This window comes from Stegodyphus dumicola, chromosome 1 (genome assembly GCF_044657685.1).
Source record: "Stegodyphus dumicola isolate Sdum_Otavi_A_Nest chromosome 1, ASM4465768v1".
NCBI lineage: Eukaryota > Metazoa > Arthropoda > Arachnida > Araneae > Eresidae > Stegodyphus > Stegodyphus dumicola.
In genome coordinates, this window is record NC_140768.1 from 70421184 (window position 1) to 70437564 (window position 16381).

The following is a 16381-nucleotide window of genomic DNA, read 5'->3' on the forward strand; positions in this document are numbered from 1 at the left end:
CTACTGTGCATTAATATGATTCATATTGTCTAATTCCTAACCTTATTTTCCTGAAGTCGTTCACACATCTACAGGGTGATTTTAATTCTTTATTTAGCCTGCTCTCAGGAATATTCATTAGTTTGATATGGTCTTGGAAAACTGAAGAGTATTTTATAGGCTTTCGGAATACTTGAAAATTGTTCACAATTATGAAAAACATTTTAATCATATTTTTCTTTTATATCACGATGATATATCCAAAGATATCACGTATGAAAATTCTGTAGCTCACATTTTTCCTTTATTATTTTATGGGCAATGAAAGGTGAAAGGCTTTGTTTCGTTCTTTGATTTATGAAGCGTACAATATATAAAAGAAGAATTTTTTTCGCATTAGGAATAGAGCACTTCGGATAAAAAAACTTTCAAAACAAAATCTGAAATGTTTCAGATTTTAAATTACGTCCAAAGGGGCGTTTTTTAACATTTTGTGTGTTACCTTTCTTTATTAAATATCATGTTCCTCGCACTTAAACCATAAGATCCAGTGCAACAGCAATATCGCAAAATAGTTTTAAAACGAGCATATCTTTAGAATTTCCGATACAGAGACTCACGCGCTGGAGATAAAAATGTTTTTTCTGCACAACGTTGCCATTGCTCGCTTTGAAATCCTTGAGTGTGTTAATCAAAAATTCGTCAAAGTTTTAAAAAATAGGAAATCGATCATAAAACAAATTTCAAATTTCAAATTTGGTCTTCCACATGCTCATATTCGTTGGAGGATTACGTTATTCAAAATTCGATGACTCTATGTACCGTTGTTTTATCACAATACGACAAATATACATACATTTATGCAGATTTTTCATTATTTAATTTCTTCAAATATAATGCAGGACTCTAACATTTTGTGGCAACAGTTTGAAAAGTTAACCGACATTTATGAGTCCGACGCAAAATGCCAAAACGAAACTAATAGTCCTTCGGGATTCAAATCCCTTTGGACTAATAAATACAACGAACTACTTGGGAATTCCCCGGTAGCTTTCTGTTTTTTAATGGAATACATCGTTTCTTATTCTCATGAATCAACTTAGGCTATTTCGCTTCAGTATATTCTTTCAAAGGGTATCAGTGAAGTTGAGATCAGGAATATTCTAATTAGTATCCTTAACAGAAAATTATATTTACCTGCTTCAGTTTTGCATTTGACTCACTGACTGTCGTTTCTGAGTATTTTCTTAATATCATTTTAACGTATTTTTAAAGAAGCGGATGATTTACGAGTACTATGAACGTACCGAGGACTGAATTCTGTTTTTAACCTAGGAATATCAACATCTTCAAATAAAAAGATGTTGATTTTATACGCTCATTTTTATATGTAATAGACTTTCAGTTCTGTCATATTAAGTATGGAAGAGTTAGTTATTGACAGATTGCACTAAACAAATATGTGTAGAATTTTTGTAGCATTAACCCTTTCTTCTGACATGATTTCCGTTTCTGTAAAAAGCCATCCACATTTTATCGAAAATGTCGTCGAAATGTTTCTGTAGTTTTTTTTTTATTCTAGACACTCAATTAACAATAAAATTATTTACTTTGAAAATATTTATTTCACTTTCGGTATATGACCAGGGTTGTATTTATTTTCAAAACTTTCACTATTCGTTGTCTATGCTTAACAGAGTTTAGAAATATGTTAGCAACCCTAGAGCTCACTTTGTGGGAGTTCGTAAGTCCCTACGGCGTAGTAAAATGGCACAATCCGACAATCACTGTACTTATTTCATCTTTATTTCTGGTAAATAAATAAGCAAACGTCAGTTGAAACTAAGTTAGGAGAATTTGTGGGATGTTTCAATATTTTCTTAGCAAGACAGTATTCAGCATACTGGACTGAACGTCATTTTGCATTCAAACAATGCTATGTGCATATCATAGCGGAGCAATATATGCTGTTATGGCATATTTACTACATAAAAGGTGTTATGTAATGTTATGAAACTTTCCGATTCTGAAAATTCAATATTTAACCTACTTTCACAATCTTATAGCGCGTGACTTTATCTTTAGCGCGTGACGATAATAACAGAAGATAATCCCATGCGATGGACGGGTGTTCTTGTAATAAATACAGTAAAACCCCGCTTAACGCTGTTTCGGTTTAGCGTTCTTTTATTTCAACCCGGGGATTCCCCGAAATTGTGCGCAGCGCTAGAGGTTTCCAAATAACATATCCGAAACAGTGTAATTGTGTTTCTTGTTTGGTGCGGTGCTGTACAGACGCATTTTTATCATTTGAAACATTTGTTGATATTATTGTAAATATAAATTTATATAATACTATAACGATTAATACAGTGACAGATCTTTAGTTTTTATCATAGGTGATAATAAAAAAACAAGAAAAGAAAGCAACCAGAAAAATCATTTCACTGGAAACTAAAATGCAAGTGATTAGAAGATTAGATTCTGGTGAACGTCAATCCCAAATTAGTGCTGCATTGAATTTGGCAACTTCAACAATAAGGACAATTCTTAAGAATAAAGAAAAATACTGTCATCGGCAACTGCAACTACGTCAAGCTCTGCAACTAGAGTTACCCGTTGTAGAAATAACATTATAAAGGAAATGGAAAAACGACTGTCTATATGGATTGACGACGAAATTGAACGCAATATGCCATTAAGCCAATCTATCATAATGGAAAAAGCTTAGAAGAATTTTTAATTACATTCAGGCTGAGGCAAGTGACATAAGTGAAACTTTCGTTGCTAGTCGAGAATGGTTTAATAGATTTAAACATCGAAATTAGCTTCACAACATAAAGATTACAGGAGAAGCAGCAAGTGGTGATACGAAAGCGGCGGCTGAATTCCCAGCGACATTAAAAACAATAATTGAACAAGGAAACTATCCTCCAGAATTGGTTTCTAATGTTGATGAAACAGGCCTGTTTTGGAAAAGAATGCAAAAACGAACATTTCTATCCCGTGAAGAGAAACGAGCATCAGGATTTAAAGCTGCAAAAGATCGCTTAACACTGCTACTGGGTGGTAACGCAAGCGGAGATTTCAAATTAAAACCACTACTAGTTTACCACTCCAAAAACCCAAGAGCGTATATCTAAATCAACTTTACCTGTAATTTGGGAGTCTAATAAAAAATCATGGATAACTATGGAAATTTTCCAGGATTGATTCACTGAACATTTCTGCCCGTCTGTTAAACGTTATTGCGAAATATAAAAACTTGAATAAAGAGCACTACTATTAATTGATAATGCTCCAAGCCACCCAACAAACTTTTCAGACTTAGCAACATGCATTCCAGTCGAAGTGGTTTTCTTGCCGCCTAACACAACTGCCTTAACCCAACCAATGGAGCAAGGCGTTATATCCAATTTTAAGGCTTATTACTTGCGGCGAACATTTAAGCAGATGTTTGAATAAACAGACGGAGAAGAGAAGCAATCAATAAGAGAATTTTGGAAAAACTACAATATCATGAATGCTGTAGAAAACATAAACCTTTCTTGGAATGAGATAACAGAAAGATCTTTCAAAGGAGTATGGAAGAACATGTAGCCAGATTTAAGTAAGAGCGAAGACATTGGGCACTCTGTCGATATGGATGAAATAGTGGAAGAAATAGTGAAATTAGCGAAACAAGCCGGTTTAGATGAGGTAAATAAGGAAGACGTCGAAGAAATAGTGAAATTAGCGAAACAAGCCGGTTTAGATGAGGTAAATAAGGAAAACGTCGAAGAAATAGTCCAAGAAACAGCAGCTAGTCTTTCTAATGGTGAGCTCAAGGAATTAACTGAGCAAGAAGAAAACAAAAATATTGATAGTATTGATTTCGAAGAAGAGCAAAAAGAACTTTCGATGGCGTTTGTAAAAAGGAGTTTGACCACTATAACTGAAATTATGGACCAATTTGTTGAAAATGATCCAAATTTTGACACGAGTTCAAAAGCAAGACGGGGTGTTATAGACGCTTTATCCACTTATCAACAACTTCTAACAGAATGCAAAAGGAAAACGCAAACTGCATTAGTTGCCTTCTTGACAAAAAGGCAGAAAATTGGAAACACAGAATAGACTGAATGATGTGACTGACTAAGAATTTTATTTGTTTTTATAAGTATATTCGTTTATATTGTTTTTATTTTTGAAAGAAATAAATGTTTGGTTTTATTTTTATTTAAAAAAAATATTATTAAATTTAATACCTAACCAGTTTTCTACACATCTTTCTCTAACCCCATTATTTTGTTAAGATAGCCTCGTTTAGCGCTGTTTCGCATTACGCTCTACTTTGATGGAACATATCCCCCGCGTTAAGCGGGGTCTTACTGTACGTTTAATCTGCTTGTGCTAAATATTTTTTGCTCTTGCAATCAAAAAATATGTTACAAAAGAAAATGCAATTTTAAAACCTGATTTTTTTACATTTGCGAGTAATTTAAGCAATTTTCAATTTCCTAAGCTGCCGTTTTAGTTATAAGAAATATATTTTCAAGCTCTAAACCTTCACGTTTTAAGAAAATACGACTTGCAAATTATACCTTCGCAGTTAGTATTCACATTATGAAAGAAATCTTCTTGTGTATTATGCCATTCTTGCATGCAAAGAACATCAATCATCCCTTTAAAAGGTCATATTTCAGTCCTTGCTTTTAAGCAGCTTTCATCTTTCGGAAATAGAGTAAATCTTTTAAAATATTGTAAAGTTTCATAGAGTATGCTTTAGAAAGGGCAGCAAAAATACAAAATTTAAGAACTTTTGCAATACTAATTCTTTATTGAATAACTAATAAAATAAATATTTCCAAATTTAATATTTTTTATTTCCGCAAATTTTAAGCCATACAACGACTGTACCATAGGTAATAAGCTTATAATGTATTTCTCTCACTTTCCTAGCGTGCCTTTGTGGTGTAATGGTCAGCACACTGAGCCGGTATTTCAGAGGTCCGTGGTTCGATTGGGTTCGATTCCCGCCGAAGGCGCTTGCTGATTTTTCATCTCTCCAGCTTTTGCAATTCACCTAATGTATCTACAATAGAGCCTGAACTGAAAGGGTGTTGGATGGGGATTCTCCACACCCAGAATTTGGCGATTGGGTCCCCTAAAATCCCCAGTCGCCCTTTAAAAGGAGAGTATATAAGGTATTTCTCCCACTTACTTAGCGAGCCTGCGTGGTGTGGTGGTCAGCACACTGAGCCGGTATTTCAGAGGTCCGTGGTTCGCTTCGCGGCGAAGGTTTCATCTTGCCTGCTTCCAAAAATCCTAATGGCTCTACAAGCTTTCCGTTTCTTTACTATTTGATTTGACTGAATTTGTTGTCAGTTCAAACGTATCGCAAAATTTTGATATACGTCTACATTTTAAGAAAATGTAACACCATCCCTATGTTTTTAACGAATTTCTTTCTTCGGTTAATAGCAAAAGACACTTCTGAGTTACGTGAGATTTATCTGAACAAATCAACATATTTCATTTGCTACAGCTGTTTAGGTAGCCACTGTTGGAATGCACTCTTTTGAAATGTTTCATTTCGAGTCTACATAATTTTTGAAACTTTTGACTCGTTACCTTATAATTAACCGAAATTTTATTTCGTCTCAAGTTTTTTAAATCTGATAATAAAGTAGATGCTTCTCCTATTCCTACTTCTTTTCTAAAAAATCAACTAAGTGCTCTATCCCAAATGACTCACGGGATTCGAATTGTCTATTTTAATACAAATTTAAGTCTTCTGAATTTTTTGTAATATTACCAGCAAAGTTAACTACTGCAAGTGCCTGCTGTAGCAATTAAAGCCTTTAAAAGATGGAATTTGAATTTTACTTGTACCATACATTCTTCGCAATACGCACGTCTTAAAGGATTCAATCAACAACAGTTTACTCCTGAGTGAGCTTATAATCAAATATAACCTTCCCAATCTTTATTTTAATAACTTAATTGAGGAATCATAATTTTTATTTGTTAACGAAAATCCCGAAACTGCTGATAAGGCAGTACCTCCTAAAAATGCTTTCAAATAAGAAAACTTCACAACCATACTTAACAAATCATTATTATGAATAGCTATTTCGAAGAAATTCCAGAAACCTAACCAAGAACTAGTCGCCATAAAACTCCTTAATTTCGGAAGATTAATTACACTTACTTTCGTTTCTTACTTCGCGTTTATCAAGCCTAATATTTTCTCTCGAATTATTAACCCGAATTTCATTTTGGAAAGCCACGTTAAGAAAATTTTCTATTTGTGTGTATACATATCCTTTTTCCTTTAAACTTTCCGTTCCTGGTATTCTTCACTCTACGTAATATCGCTTTCTAACTCACATATGCCTATTATCAGCTATGCCTATTTCATTATCTAAATCGTTAAGATTCTTAATCTTTTCAATCAACTGGTTTTTCTAGTTGTTAAGATCATCCAGTTTTCTTCTTTACTCTTAATTTCATTTAAAGATTTGCTTATTGAATCTTCAATTATCTTTAAAAGGTTACAAAAAGAGCTCTCTTACACAGTTTCGTTTCTTCCATAGTATTTCAACTTTCACTCCATGCTTACATAAAATACTTCTATTTTCAAAATTAGTTTTCTAGTCAATTTAGAACTAAATATCTTTTTTTTTTTTTTTTTGTAGGAACAATTTTTTATGAATGCGGCCATTCAGTCAACTATTTTAATAGGAAGGAGCAGAAAAACAAATCGACAAGCCCTTACGGTTCCTATTTCATATTAATTAGTACATTTTAGAATAGATAGATTAATAAAGCTTCTTGAGACACATTTAAAATTTTTTCCCTCCTTCCATCATGCCTTCGTGGTGTAACGGTTAGCACACTTGGCACATATTCGAGAGGTCCAGGTCCGAGTCCCGGAAGGCACTGTACATTTTTCATGTCTCTTACTTCAAAATAAACCAATGATTCTACAGTGGGGCTCGAACTAAAAGATGGTGCATGATGATTCTTCATCACCAGGATTTGTCGTCTGTGTTACCTAATCCCCATTCGCCCTTTAAAAGGGGGTAGTATATAATGCATTGTCTCCCTCCTTCCAGCGTGCCTTCGTAATGTAGCAGTTAACACACTCGGCACGTATTCAAGAGATCCAGTTTCGAGTCACGGCGAAGACATTGCACATTTTTCATGTCTTCTACTTAAAAATAACTAATGAGTTTATACAGTAAACGCGGGGGAAATATATGTCCCAGCCCCCAGGAAAAGGATATCAAACCACCATTATAAATTCAAAACTTCCTATGACATACAAAAGCACACCTCTAAAACTAATTCTAAAGGGACATACCTCAATTCTATGGTCATGAATTAGAAACTTCGGGTAGCGTCAAACACGTTCGGAGATCGCTAACAATGTAGTGTCTTCAGTTTTCAAGTGTCGAGTCATTTATTTTTTAACAAGGTGCTTTTGATTATTTATTATAAACAATAGCAACATGATTCAAACAAATAGTTATATCCCAATGTATCTTTCTATTGCATCATTCTGTTCTGTTCTAATTATATTATCCTCCGCGCGAAAAAAACATACAGAAATTTATCCCTTTAGGGATTTTAAGTTGGAGCAAAATGGTCGAAAAAGTTTTGTATTCGTTGTTATTGATTAGTGTTGTACTATCAAAACGCGATCTAAAACTAAACAAAAAAAAAAAAAAAAAAGATTCTATGTATTTCTAACACCAAAATAACTAATTAACTTATAATTTTTGATTAATATGACGTTAGTTACCAAAGTACGGAATGTCATTTTTTGAAAATGAAAAATGGTGCCATATGGTAATGATATATTTGTTGATAACTTTTCAAAAGTTTCACTTTTGTGAAGGCTTATAAATCAACATTGTTCTCACGAATATTTTATCCAACAGTATATATTATGCAAGTTTATGAACTTAATTTTTATTATCCTTGACAGTTTCCCTGTTACAGTTATATTCCATTTGTTCTGAAATAATTCATTTAATTGCTGGTGAACTATGTTCAAGATTTGCTTAATATTTTCAGGTGTTTTGGAATGCTGGATGTCAGATGGTTGCCCTCAATTACCAGACACTTGGTAATAAACTTCAACTTCTTTTTTTATTTTCAAACATTGCTTTTGAAAATTATTTTGTGCATTACTTTTTATTTATACTTTTATTTCGGTTTGTTAGCTGTTACAGTTGTTACTATGATAAGCTTTGGGTTAGTTGAGTAATAATTAAATAATCAAAAGACAGATATTAGAAGTGATTTTCTTAAAATAGACTATTAGAAACTTCCGAATTATTCAGCTGCTTTCAAAAGAGGCAAAGTTTGTATTACAAAGAAAGTAACCAGCTTATTCTTGGTTTATTTTAAAATTCTAACTATTTTAAGATTTACATGCAGTTTTAACAACATAATTATTTCAATAGTATAATTATTTCAGTAGTTACTTCTAATTGTATGATAATCTATCTACATAAGTGTTCTCCGTATGTAATGTTTTTGCTGCTCATCATGTGTTTAGTAAAATCATTGCAAGGTATTGCATTGCAAATATATACATTGCATTACAAATGCTTGAAGCACAAGATTAGAATCTCTGTTTGTCATTCATATTTTATGGTATATCGGTAGCTGTTTAAAACTAGGGTTTTTTTTAATTAAAAAGTGCCTTTTATCTCACTTGTAATTTGAATATGAAGAATTATCCTTAAAATAACAATTTATATGATATTTCTAGGTAGAGTTACATTAAGATTTTTCTATAATGTAAGGTCATTGTTACAAAACAAAATCCCAGTTTAGGCCTTAGTCAGAGTGAAAAGTGTTTTATACTGCAAAATTGAAATAATGATTTCACATTTCTTAAACTTATGTATCTCTCTTTTTAACTTTCAACTCGCTAATTGATTTCTAAAAAATCGTAGCTTTTTTAAATATAATGTTTGTAACTTTCCTGAAAACTGTTATTAATTTTGTAGGTGTTTGTCTATATTCAGTTTGCATGCAATAAATTCGATTTCTCGTGTTAGACAACAAATAAGTGACCTTCTAATCCTATATTAATGAAAGTTTCTAAAATTATAGAAAAATTAATATTGTTGCCTCTAGCATTACAATCTCTTGTTTTTTAGAAATTCAAAATGGCTTATAAATAAATTCTTTGGAGGAAAGATTGTTCAAACTGCTTTCAAATATGAGATACAAATTAGTTTAGGTAATACCGTAATAGCCTTTTTAAAATTTACTTAATGCTGCCACTGTATTTTGAATTGGTTCCATCAGTATTTACGCGCTTATTGAGCAAATACCTTTTAATAAAATATAGACTGTTTTCTAATATTTTTCTAAATTAAAAATCTTATTTTATTTTTCTCAAAATATAAACAAAATTATTCATTCTAAATTTTATGTGCATTTAAAGCATGAGGCTTTCTTTTATTTTTCACTCTACTGGAAATTTTTTTTAGTCCAGATTTGCAGGTTATCTAACTTTCTAACTTCTTTTTATATTTTACTCCTTTATACTATGTCACAAATTTTAACAACATTTTAAAGCAAATAAAACATAAAAGAAATATATTTGTGAATCTTATTTCGTTAGAAATAAGCAAATCACAAATCTTCCGAACAGAATTCTGATCATATTTTAATTGATTTACAGCGAATCCTCACACGTATTTACCTTCATTTATTAAACAAATATTTATTTCATTTCAAAGAGTCTAAAGAGCTAATATCCCTTGGAGGTAGTGAGGTAAACTTTGAGACTTCTCAGTATTCTTGTTCACTGTCGATTGAATCTGAAGATGTGCTGAGATATGAATATAAGTACAAGGAAGGAAGTTTTATAAAATTCGAAATTCAAAATTCGGGCTTCCATGTTCACATGTTAGGGTAGAGGACTCTATTATTCAAAATTTGATGGTCGTAGGAACCATCGTTTTTTCACAGAAACATGCATACATTCAGGCAGATTCTTCACTATTTAATTTCTTTAAAAGAAACACACGACGATAATATTTCGTGGCAATAATTTAAAAAGTGACTAAGACATTCAAAATGATACGCAGCCAAATAATGTTTTGAAATTAATAGCCCATTTGAGCTAGCACCCTTTTGGCTAATAATTTGAATATCAAAAAAGATATATAACGCTATATGTTAGGCGAAATTTATTCTTGGATAAGACATGTAAAATTAGTCTATAACGTTCCTCATCACTTTGTTTATGCCGAACAAATGCAACCTATTGAACTGCGTAGCTACTTATCGCTGCTCTGAGTATTTAACGACAAAGTCTAGAGAAGGGTTAAAATACCCAATTTTTCACTCAAAAAATATTTACAGACCACACCTTCTGTGGCGTACAGGAAAGCGTCCCAGAAAAACAAGAAACTAATCGAATACTAAACTAAAGTAACTTAGCCGAAGCTATACACAAGTAACCAACGTAGTTGACGATGAATTAAATTAGCCATTGATTATCAACAGGCACGTAATACAATACGGCTGAGAGTAGTAGGTTTAATAACGAAATAGCTTGACGGCAAACACGCGCCGCTTCGGGCTCCTAAGTTCTACTCCTGAAGTAATCTGAACCTGTCCTAAATACTCCTTCTACCTCATTTACATCGATCATGATTCTAAAACCTAATTCTGGTAGGGAATTGTAAGTGGGAAACAATAAATGAAAGGAAAGGGTTTAAAATTTAAAGTAACTGTTATAAAACTAAAATACATTTCACAAGTCGTATACTGTTAACTGGGCTTAACATATTTCAGTTAAACACATTTCTTAAATGTTTGCGAAAATTGCTACGGAATCACACCGCTAGCATTACTGATGATGATTAAAAAAAAACTGAGGGTTTTTTTAACGTTTTGTCTGTTAGCTTTATTTATTAAATATCATGCTCTTCGCACTTAAACCGCATAAAATTTTATTCGACAGCAATATCACGAAAAACGAAACCTCGCGCATAAAATATCCGTGCTTGAAGAGGCACGCGATGTTAGTATTAATGGAACACATTAAAATCATTGATTTTTGAATCTAAAATTCGTTAAAGTTTTACAAAATTTGAAGCAGTTTATAAAACAAATTCCAAATTTGGGCTTCCAGATGCCCATATGCGAGTGGAGGACTACCTTATTCAAATATTAATGACTCTAGGTATCGTTGTTTTATCACAGTGCGAGAAACATACATATATTCATGCAGATTCTTCATTATTTAATTTCTCTAAATATAATGCAGAGCTGTAACATTTGGTGGTAACCATTTGAAAATTAATTCAGACTTTTATACTGAACCAACGCAAAATACCAAAACGAAATTAATAGTCATCCTGGGCTAACGCTCCTTTGGGCTTAAAAGTTTGGAACGAAAATACTGCGCATGCTTTAACCAAGGAATGCATTTTAAGGCAAGATATTTTATTTTTAATAAATTCGCCGTATTCCTCATTTTTTTTCGCGTGAAAAGAAAGCAGTTTTCTTAGAAATCGCCATGTTACTGCAAACTGTTTTGATGGGTATTCTGAGATTTTTACTTTCTTGAATGATGGATTAACAGTGTTAAGAGAGTAACCTTTTATGATTAGAATGATTGAGGGCTATGTATCCTAGGAAACATGCCTAAATTTTAAATTGTTCTGCGAAAGAAATTCGTGTTTGTTTTACATATACGGTACAGTCAATCTATTATGGCATCGGGAATTCACTTTTTGTTGAAAAAAAATGTTTTCAGGGTTTTTTCATTCGGTCACTGATGTACTTGGTAAAGGGACTGTAGAATTTTATCTCTGTTCGATATTCTTCATTTAAATTTTAGTTCATTTTCTCCTCCGATTATTCAAAAAGATTTTGCAATACCGAATTTTTAATTATTTGCTCCTTTAAAATAAAATTTCAATAAAGCATGCATTTTCTGCATTTAAAACAGTCATTTTCTTCTATTAATAGTACTGATTTTTTCTTGAAAATGTTATTAAATATTATTTTTCATATTTTTACACAATAAGACATGTTCTTAATCTTCAACTCTCTGCAGATCTAGGAATGCAGCTCAACTTGGGTATATTCGAATACAACGGGCGATGCGGGTACCTATTGAAACCAGATTTCATGCGAAGAACTGACAGGAAGTTCGATCCTTTTATCGAATCTACAGTGGACGGGATCATTGCTGGAACCGTCAGTGTTAAGGTGACTATATAGCATATGTTCTTTTACATAATAAGATGTGATACCTCTTCGCTAGCTGATAAATACAAATTTTTAAATATCCGATTTAAATGATGAAATATGCTTTTAAATGAACTTTTCACAAATGTTGTTCACATAACTAAAAGTTTCTGAACAAGAAGCTTGGAAAATTAACTGTACCTTTGTTGGGTATTAAATCCTGGTTCCCCCATTTCTATGCAAGTCCACTGTGACCTTACCAGAATTTAAACCGCTATCTTCTAGTTGGCTTCTATTTAATGAAAAGGTGCCGCTGGTAACCAAAGCGACATAACAATCCAGACATTCTTTTTGCCATTGAAAAAGCAACCGGAATATCAGGAAACTACTATCAGGAACAACACCCTTCGTTTGACATCTATATTTGATCTCGCAAGGAAAAGGCGAATATACACCTGCATTCTTACCCCAGTTCCCACTTATGCTTCCCTAGCCTGGTGCGCTGATTTTATTAAACTACTAACTTTCCAGAACAATTTCATTTGAAAAATTACATGGGCCCCATGGTTCATACATGAACATGCATCAGATTAATACATCTGACCTACATAAAATCTAAAAATTCGAGGATATTAAAACATTCATCGGAGACTCAATAACAACTTCTTTAATAAGGCAACCACTAAAGACACAAGTTAATTACGTAATATTAAATATGATCTACTAAAGGTAGATTTGACTGCGTCCCTATCCAACACATATTTTCACATATGATATTGAACTATTTTGTCTCTCATTTTAATAATTATCTCAATTTTCCCTTCCTTCCTGTTTTCAAGCAGCACTAGCACCGATCAGTACTTGGAAGGGTGATCACTCACCTGACTGACGCCAGCCAATCGCTATATCACACCCTCTCTCTCCCGGATTCCTTAGCTCCTGCCCATGCGGCTTCATCCATCTAATATACTCACATCACTTCACATAGTGCTTCCCATCGCACATTTATCAGGTTAGGATCGGAAATATTACTATACACAATCATTTCCCACACCAGTGACCACAGCTGAGGTTACCTATGTGAGGTTTCCAATAATCGGGATATTTGAAGTGCCTGCAATAGAGGGATAAACTTCCTGCTGACGCACACCTATCCAACAGTATAAAAGTGTGCTTCTAGGCAGATTCGGATTATTTCTACTTAATTCTGAATTTGCCATCAATTGATTTGAATGTTTCTGGCTAGGTAGAAATTTCCCAGGACCTTGACCGATATTTGAGAGACGGAGGCTTTCATAATCATGAAAATACTATTCATTGAAATATTTCATTATAGCAAAGTTAGAAAATTATTTGTTTAAGTCAAATAGATTAGAATCACTGATATTTTTCCTCTTGAGATCTATTGTTGAAGTGATACAAGAATTAATGAAAAATAGCTACAAAAAGTTTGTTTTAATTAAATACAGAAGTAAATTATCAGTATAGCTGAAAATCCTGAATTGGAAGGAAATATGTATATTTTAATTGAAATGGCTTGGTGGCCATGTTTCGTCTATTATAAGATGTGGCAATTAATCCCATTTTGTTTGTTTAATCGATAATGGCAAAACACTTGAATTCAGATCTTGCAAAGAATTTTTATTTATTGCCCCAGTGAACTCAAAAAATAATTACGAAGAAGCACCTTTAACCGTGGAAGTAAGAGAAAGTCACACGGTACCTTATTAAAGAATACAGAATTTGAGGAGTCGTCGTTGTTAAGTTTTTTATCAAAAATCTACAAACAGCAAGAGAAGAAAGAGTAAATGCATTGTAATGGCGTAAAATCCATGCTTTATTTAACCACAATTGAGATCATTTCCTGCGAATTGCTTCATGAAAATGTCGCGAAACCTTCACAATATATTCGCCATTAAATTTCTGTACCATGGTATTCTAATAAATTTCTACGTAGGTTTAAATTTTAGCCATCAGTTAAAGTTGAATAAATATGCATATTGGAATATGCATACTTGGCATTACTGCAAAGTCATTTTAAGCATACATTTCTAACTTAGAATTTTTACAACTCCATAATTTTAGGTACAGACTGAAGCTTAGACCGTTACCTGCACATTCCGTATATTAGGTGTCGCCGGAATTCGATGACTGCTAGCTTCCGTCCCAATTTTGTAACTTCGGGGGTAGTACGAAGATCTCTTACTTCTCTTCCCTAATCCCCCAAACTCTAAACACGACTTTCGGCTGGCAGTGTATTTTGAGTGCTCCATTACGCACAAACATTTTGCACGTAGAAACATTCATGTCATCTTCGGAAATCCAGGGCACTCGATACGCTAGTCAGCATCAGTAACCGCTGTACCGACGGGGCGTCACTTCATGATAGTTAAAAATAGTTTTTTTATTGGTTAGCCAAAGGAGAGCTTATACATATTTTTTTCTTTTTGCTTATTACGTGCTCCGCCCTTAGGCACGACACGGAAACGGAGGGTTGCCCCGTGGAGGTCTTTTTAAGGGAAACTGGCTCGTATCCATGTTACACATGGGGAAAACCACGAAAACGCCCATGCAGCCAGCCCGTTCGCCGAGACTCGAACCCCAGATCGCACTACCAGTTTTCAGTGGCTTTAACCGCTCATTTTAGATATTGTTAGTGAATTTATAGATATTGTTAGTGAAAATTCTGAATGTTGATATTTAAATCTTATAGCTGTTCTTATAGCCAGTTCAGAATGCTGTAGTTTAAAATATTTGCATAAGCTGTTTAAATTTTATCAGTTCATTTCTATTTTTAAAAGTTTCTGAATATATTCTATTGACTACGCAGCATAAATTGATACGAGCTTTCCTTTTTATTTTGTTCCACGTTCTAACGTTTTTTTAACGCATATATAAGCAAAAAATTGTGCCATTTCCAACTTGCTTTCTTATATTTCCTAGCAATTCTGAAAATGTTTTTTGAAAAAAAGTTATTTCACAGATTTTAAATTAACTTGCTTTCAAATCGAAGAAAATGACACGTTTTGTAGAAAAAGGTTTTAAAGTGATCTTTAAATTTCACAGCGACACTGAAAAAAGCTGTCAGAAATTTTAACATCATTTTTTAAAAAAGTTTCAGATGTTTAAAATTTCGAGAAAAATCACGTTTTTACTTCTATGACTGCATGTGCTTTTTTCATAAAGCATTTAACGACTAAAATTAGAAGTACTCCTTAACTGAATTTTGATGTTCAACGCATGCGACGTCACGTTTTATTCTATGTGACTGAAGAAAATTTTATAAGAAAAATTAGGGAAATTCTGCTGAGTGGTTTTGCTTTTAAAAGGAAACAAAAAGTATTATAATTGCAATGTAGCTTTAGTACAAATAGTGTAAATATTTTACTTTTAAAATCAAAGCAGTTATTTGTACTATAGCTTTCAAAGAAATTCAGAATAAAAAAAAAAGGAGAGTTGACATTTGCGGACAGTTCTCCATTCTAAAAGTAATGACGCTCATAATTGAAAAAAAGAATTCGGAAGAAAGGATTTTTTTTCATAATTCATTTACGGCGATTCAAAAGCCCTGAATGCCTATTTTATTTTTTTTTTAATTTTAAGTTCTGCCATTATGTGTTTGAGGCTTTTAGACTGCATAAATTTATTTTTGTTTCCATTTTGTAGTTTCTCGGCATTTAAAAGAAATAAGCAATGGCCAAGTCTGTTTGATAAAAATATTTATTAACACTCTTATTAATTATTCACTTTTTAAGCCAGAGGGTTGGTTTCATAGCCGCGCCTCATTAACTCGCTTTTAGCATATATTAGTAAACTTCTTAAACAGAAAACAGTTTTACTAAACATGTTTATATTTCATTCAAAAGAATGAAAAACAGTCATTTCTGTGAGGTTTCCTAGATATTACTTTAATGAAATGTTAAGAAACTAGCCTTTAATGTCTCTACAAGTGATCTACTAAAATTACTAGTCTTAACAAATTTCCATTCTGCATTTTAAGCAAAATGATGACTTAAATCATCCACTCACTTTCCCCTAAATAATATGTAACATTAACTTGGACGTTTCACTTCATAGTCTCTAAATCAAAAAAATTTTTAAAATTATACTTTTCAATCCATCGTATATAGAAATATGGTACTCGGTTTCCAAAGCAACGTAAGGCTTATAGATATAAGATCATTCA

General features: G+C 32.7%; 1 protein-coding gene across 2 annotated transcripts in view; it reads left to right on the top strand.

Annotated features, from left to right (window-relative positions):
* Nucleotides 1-16381, top strand: part of LOC118189843 (1-phosphatidylinositol 4,5-bisphosphate phosphodiesterase classes I and II-like) — a 783373-nt gene that overhangs the window by 667433 nt on the left and 99559 nt on the right. For both annotated transcript variants that reach the window (XM_085816200.1, XM_085816205.1), the window contains exons 18-19: nucleotides 8044-8095; nucleotides 12062-12216. In XM_085816200.1, coding sequence (XP_085672326.1) covers nucleotides 8044-8095; nucleotides 12062-12216 — 207 coding nt within the window. The remainder of the gene's footprint in view (nucleotides 1-8043; nucleotides 8096-12061; nucleotides 12217-16381) is intronic.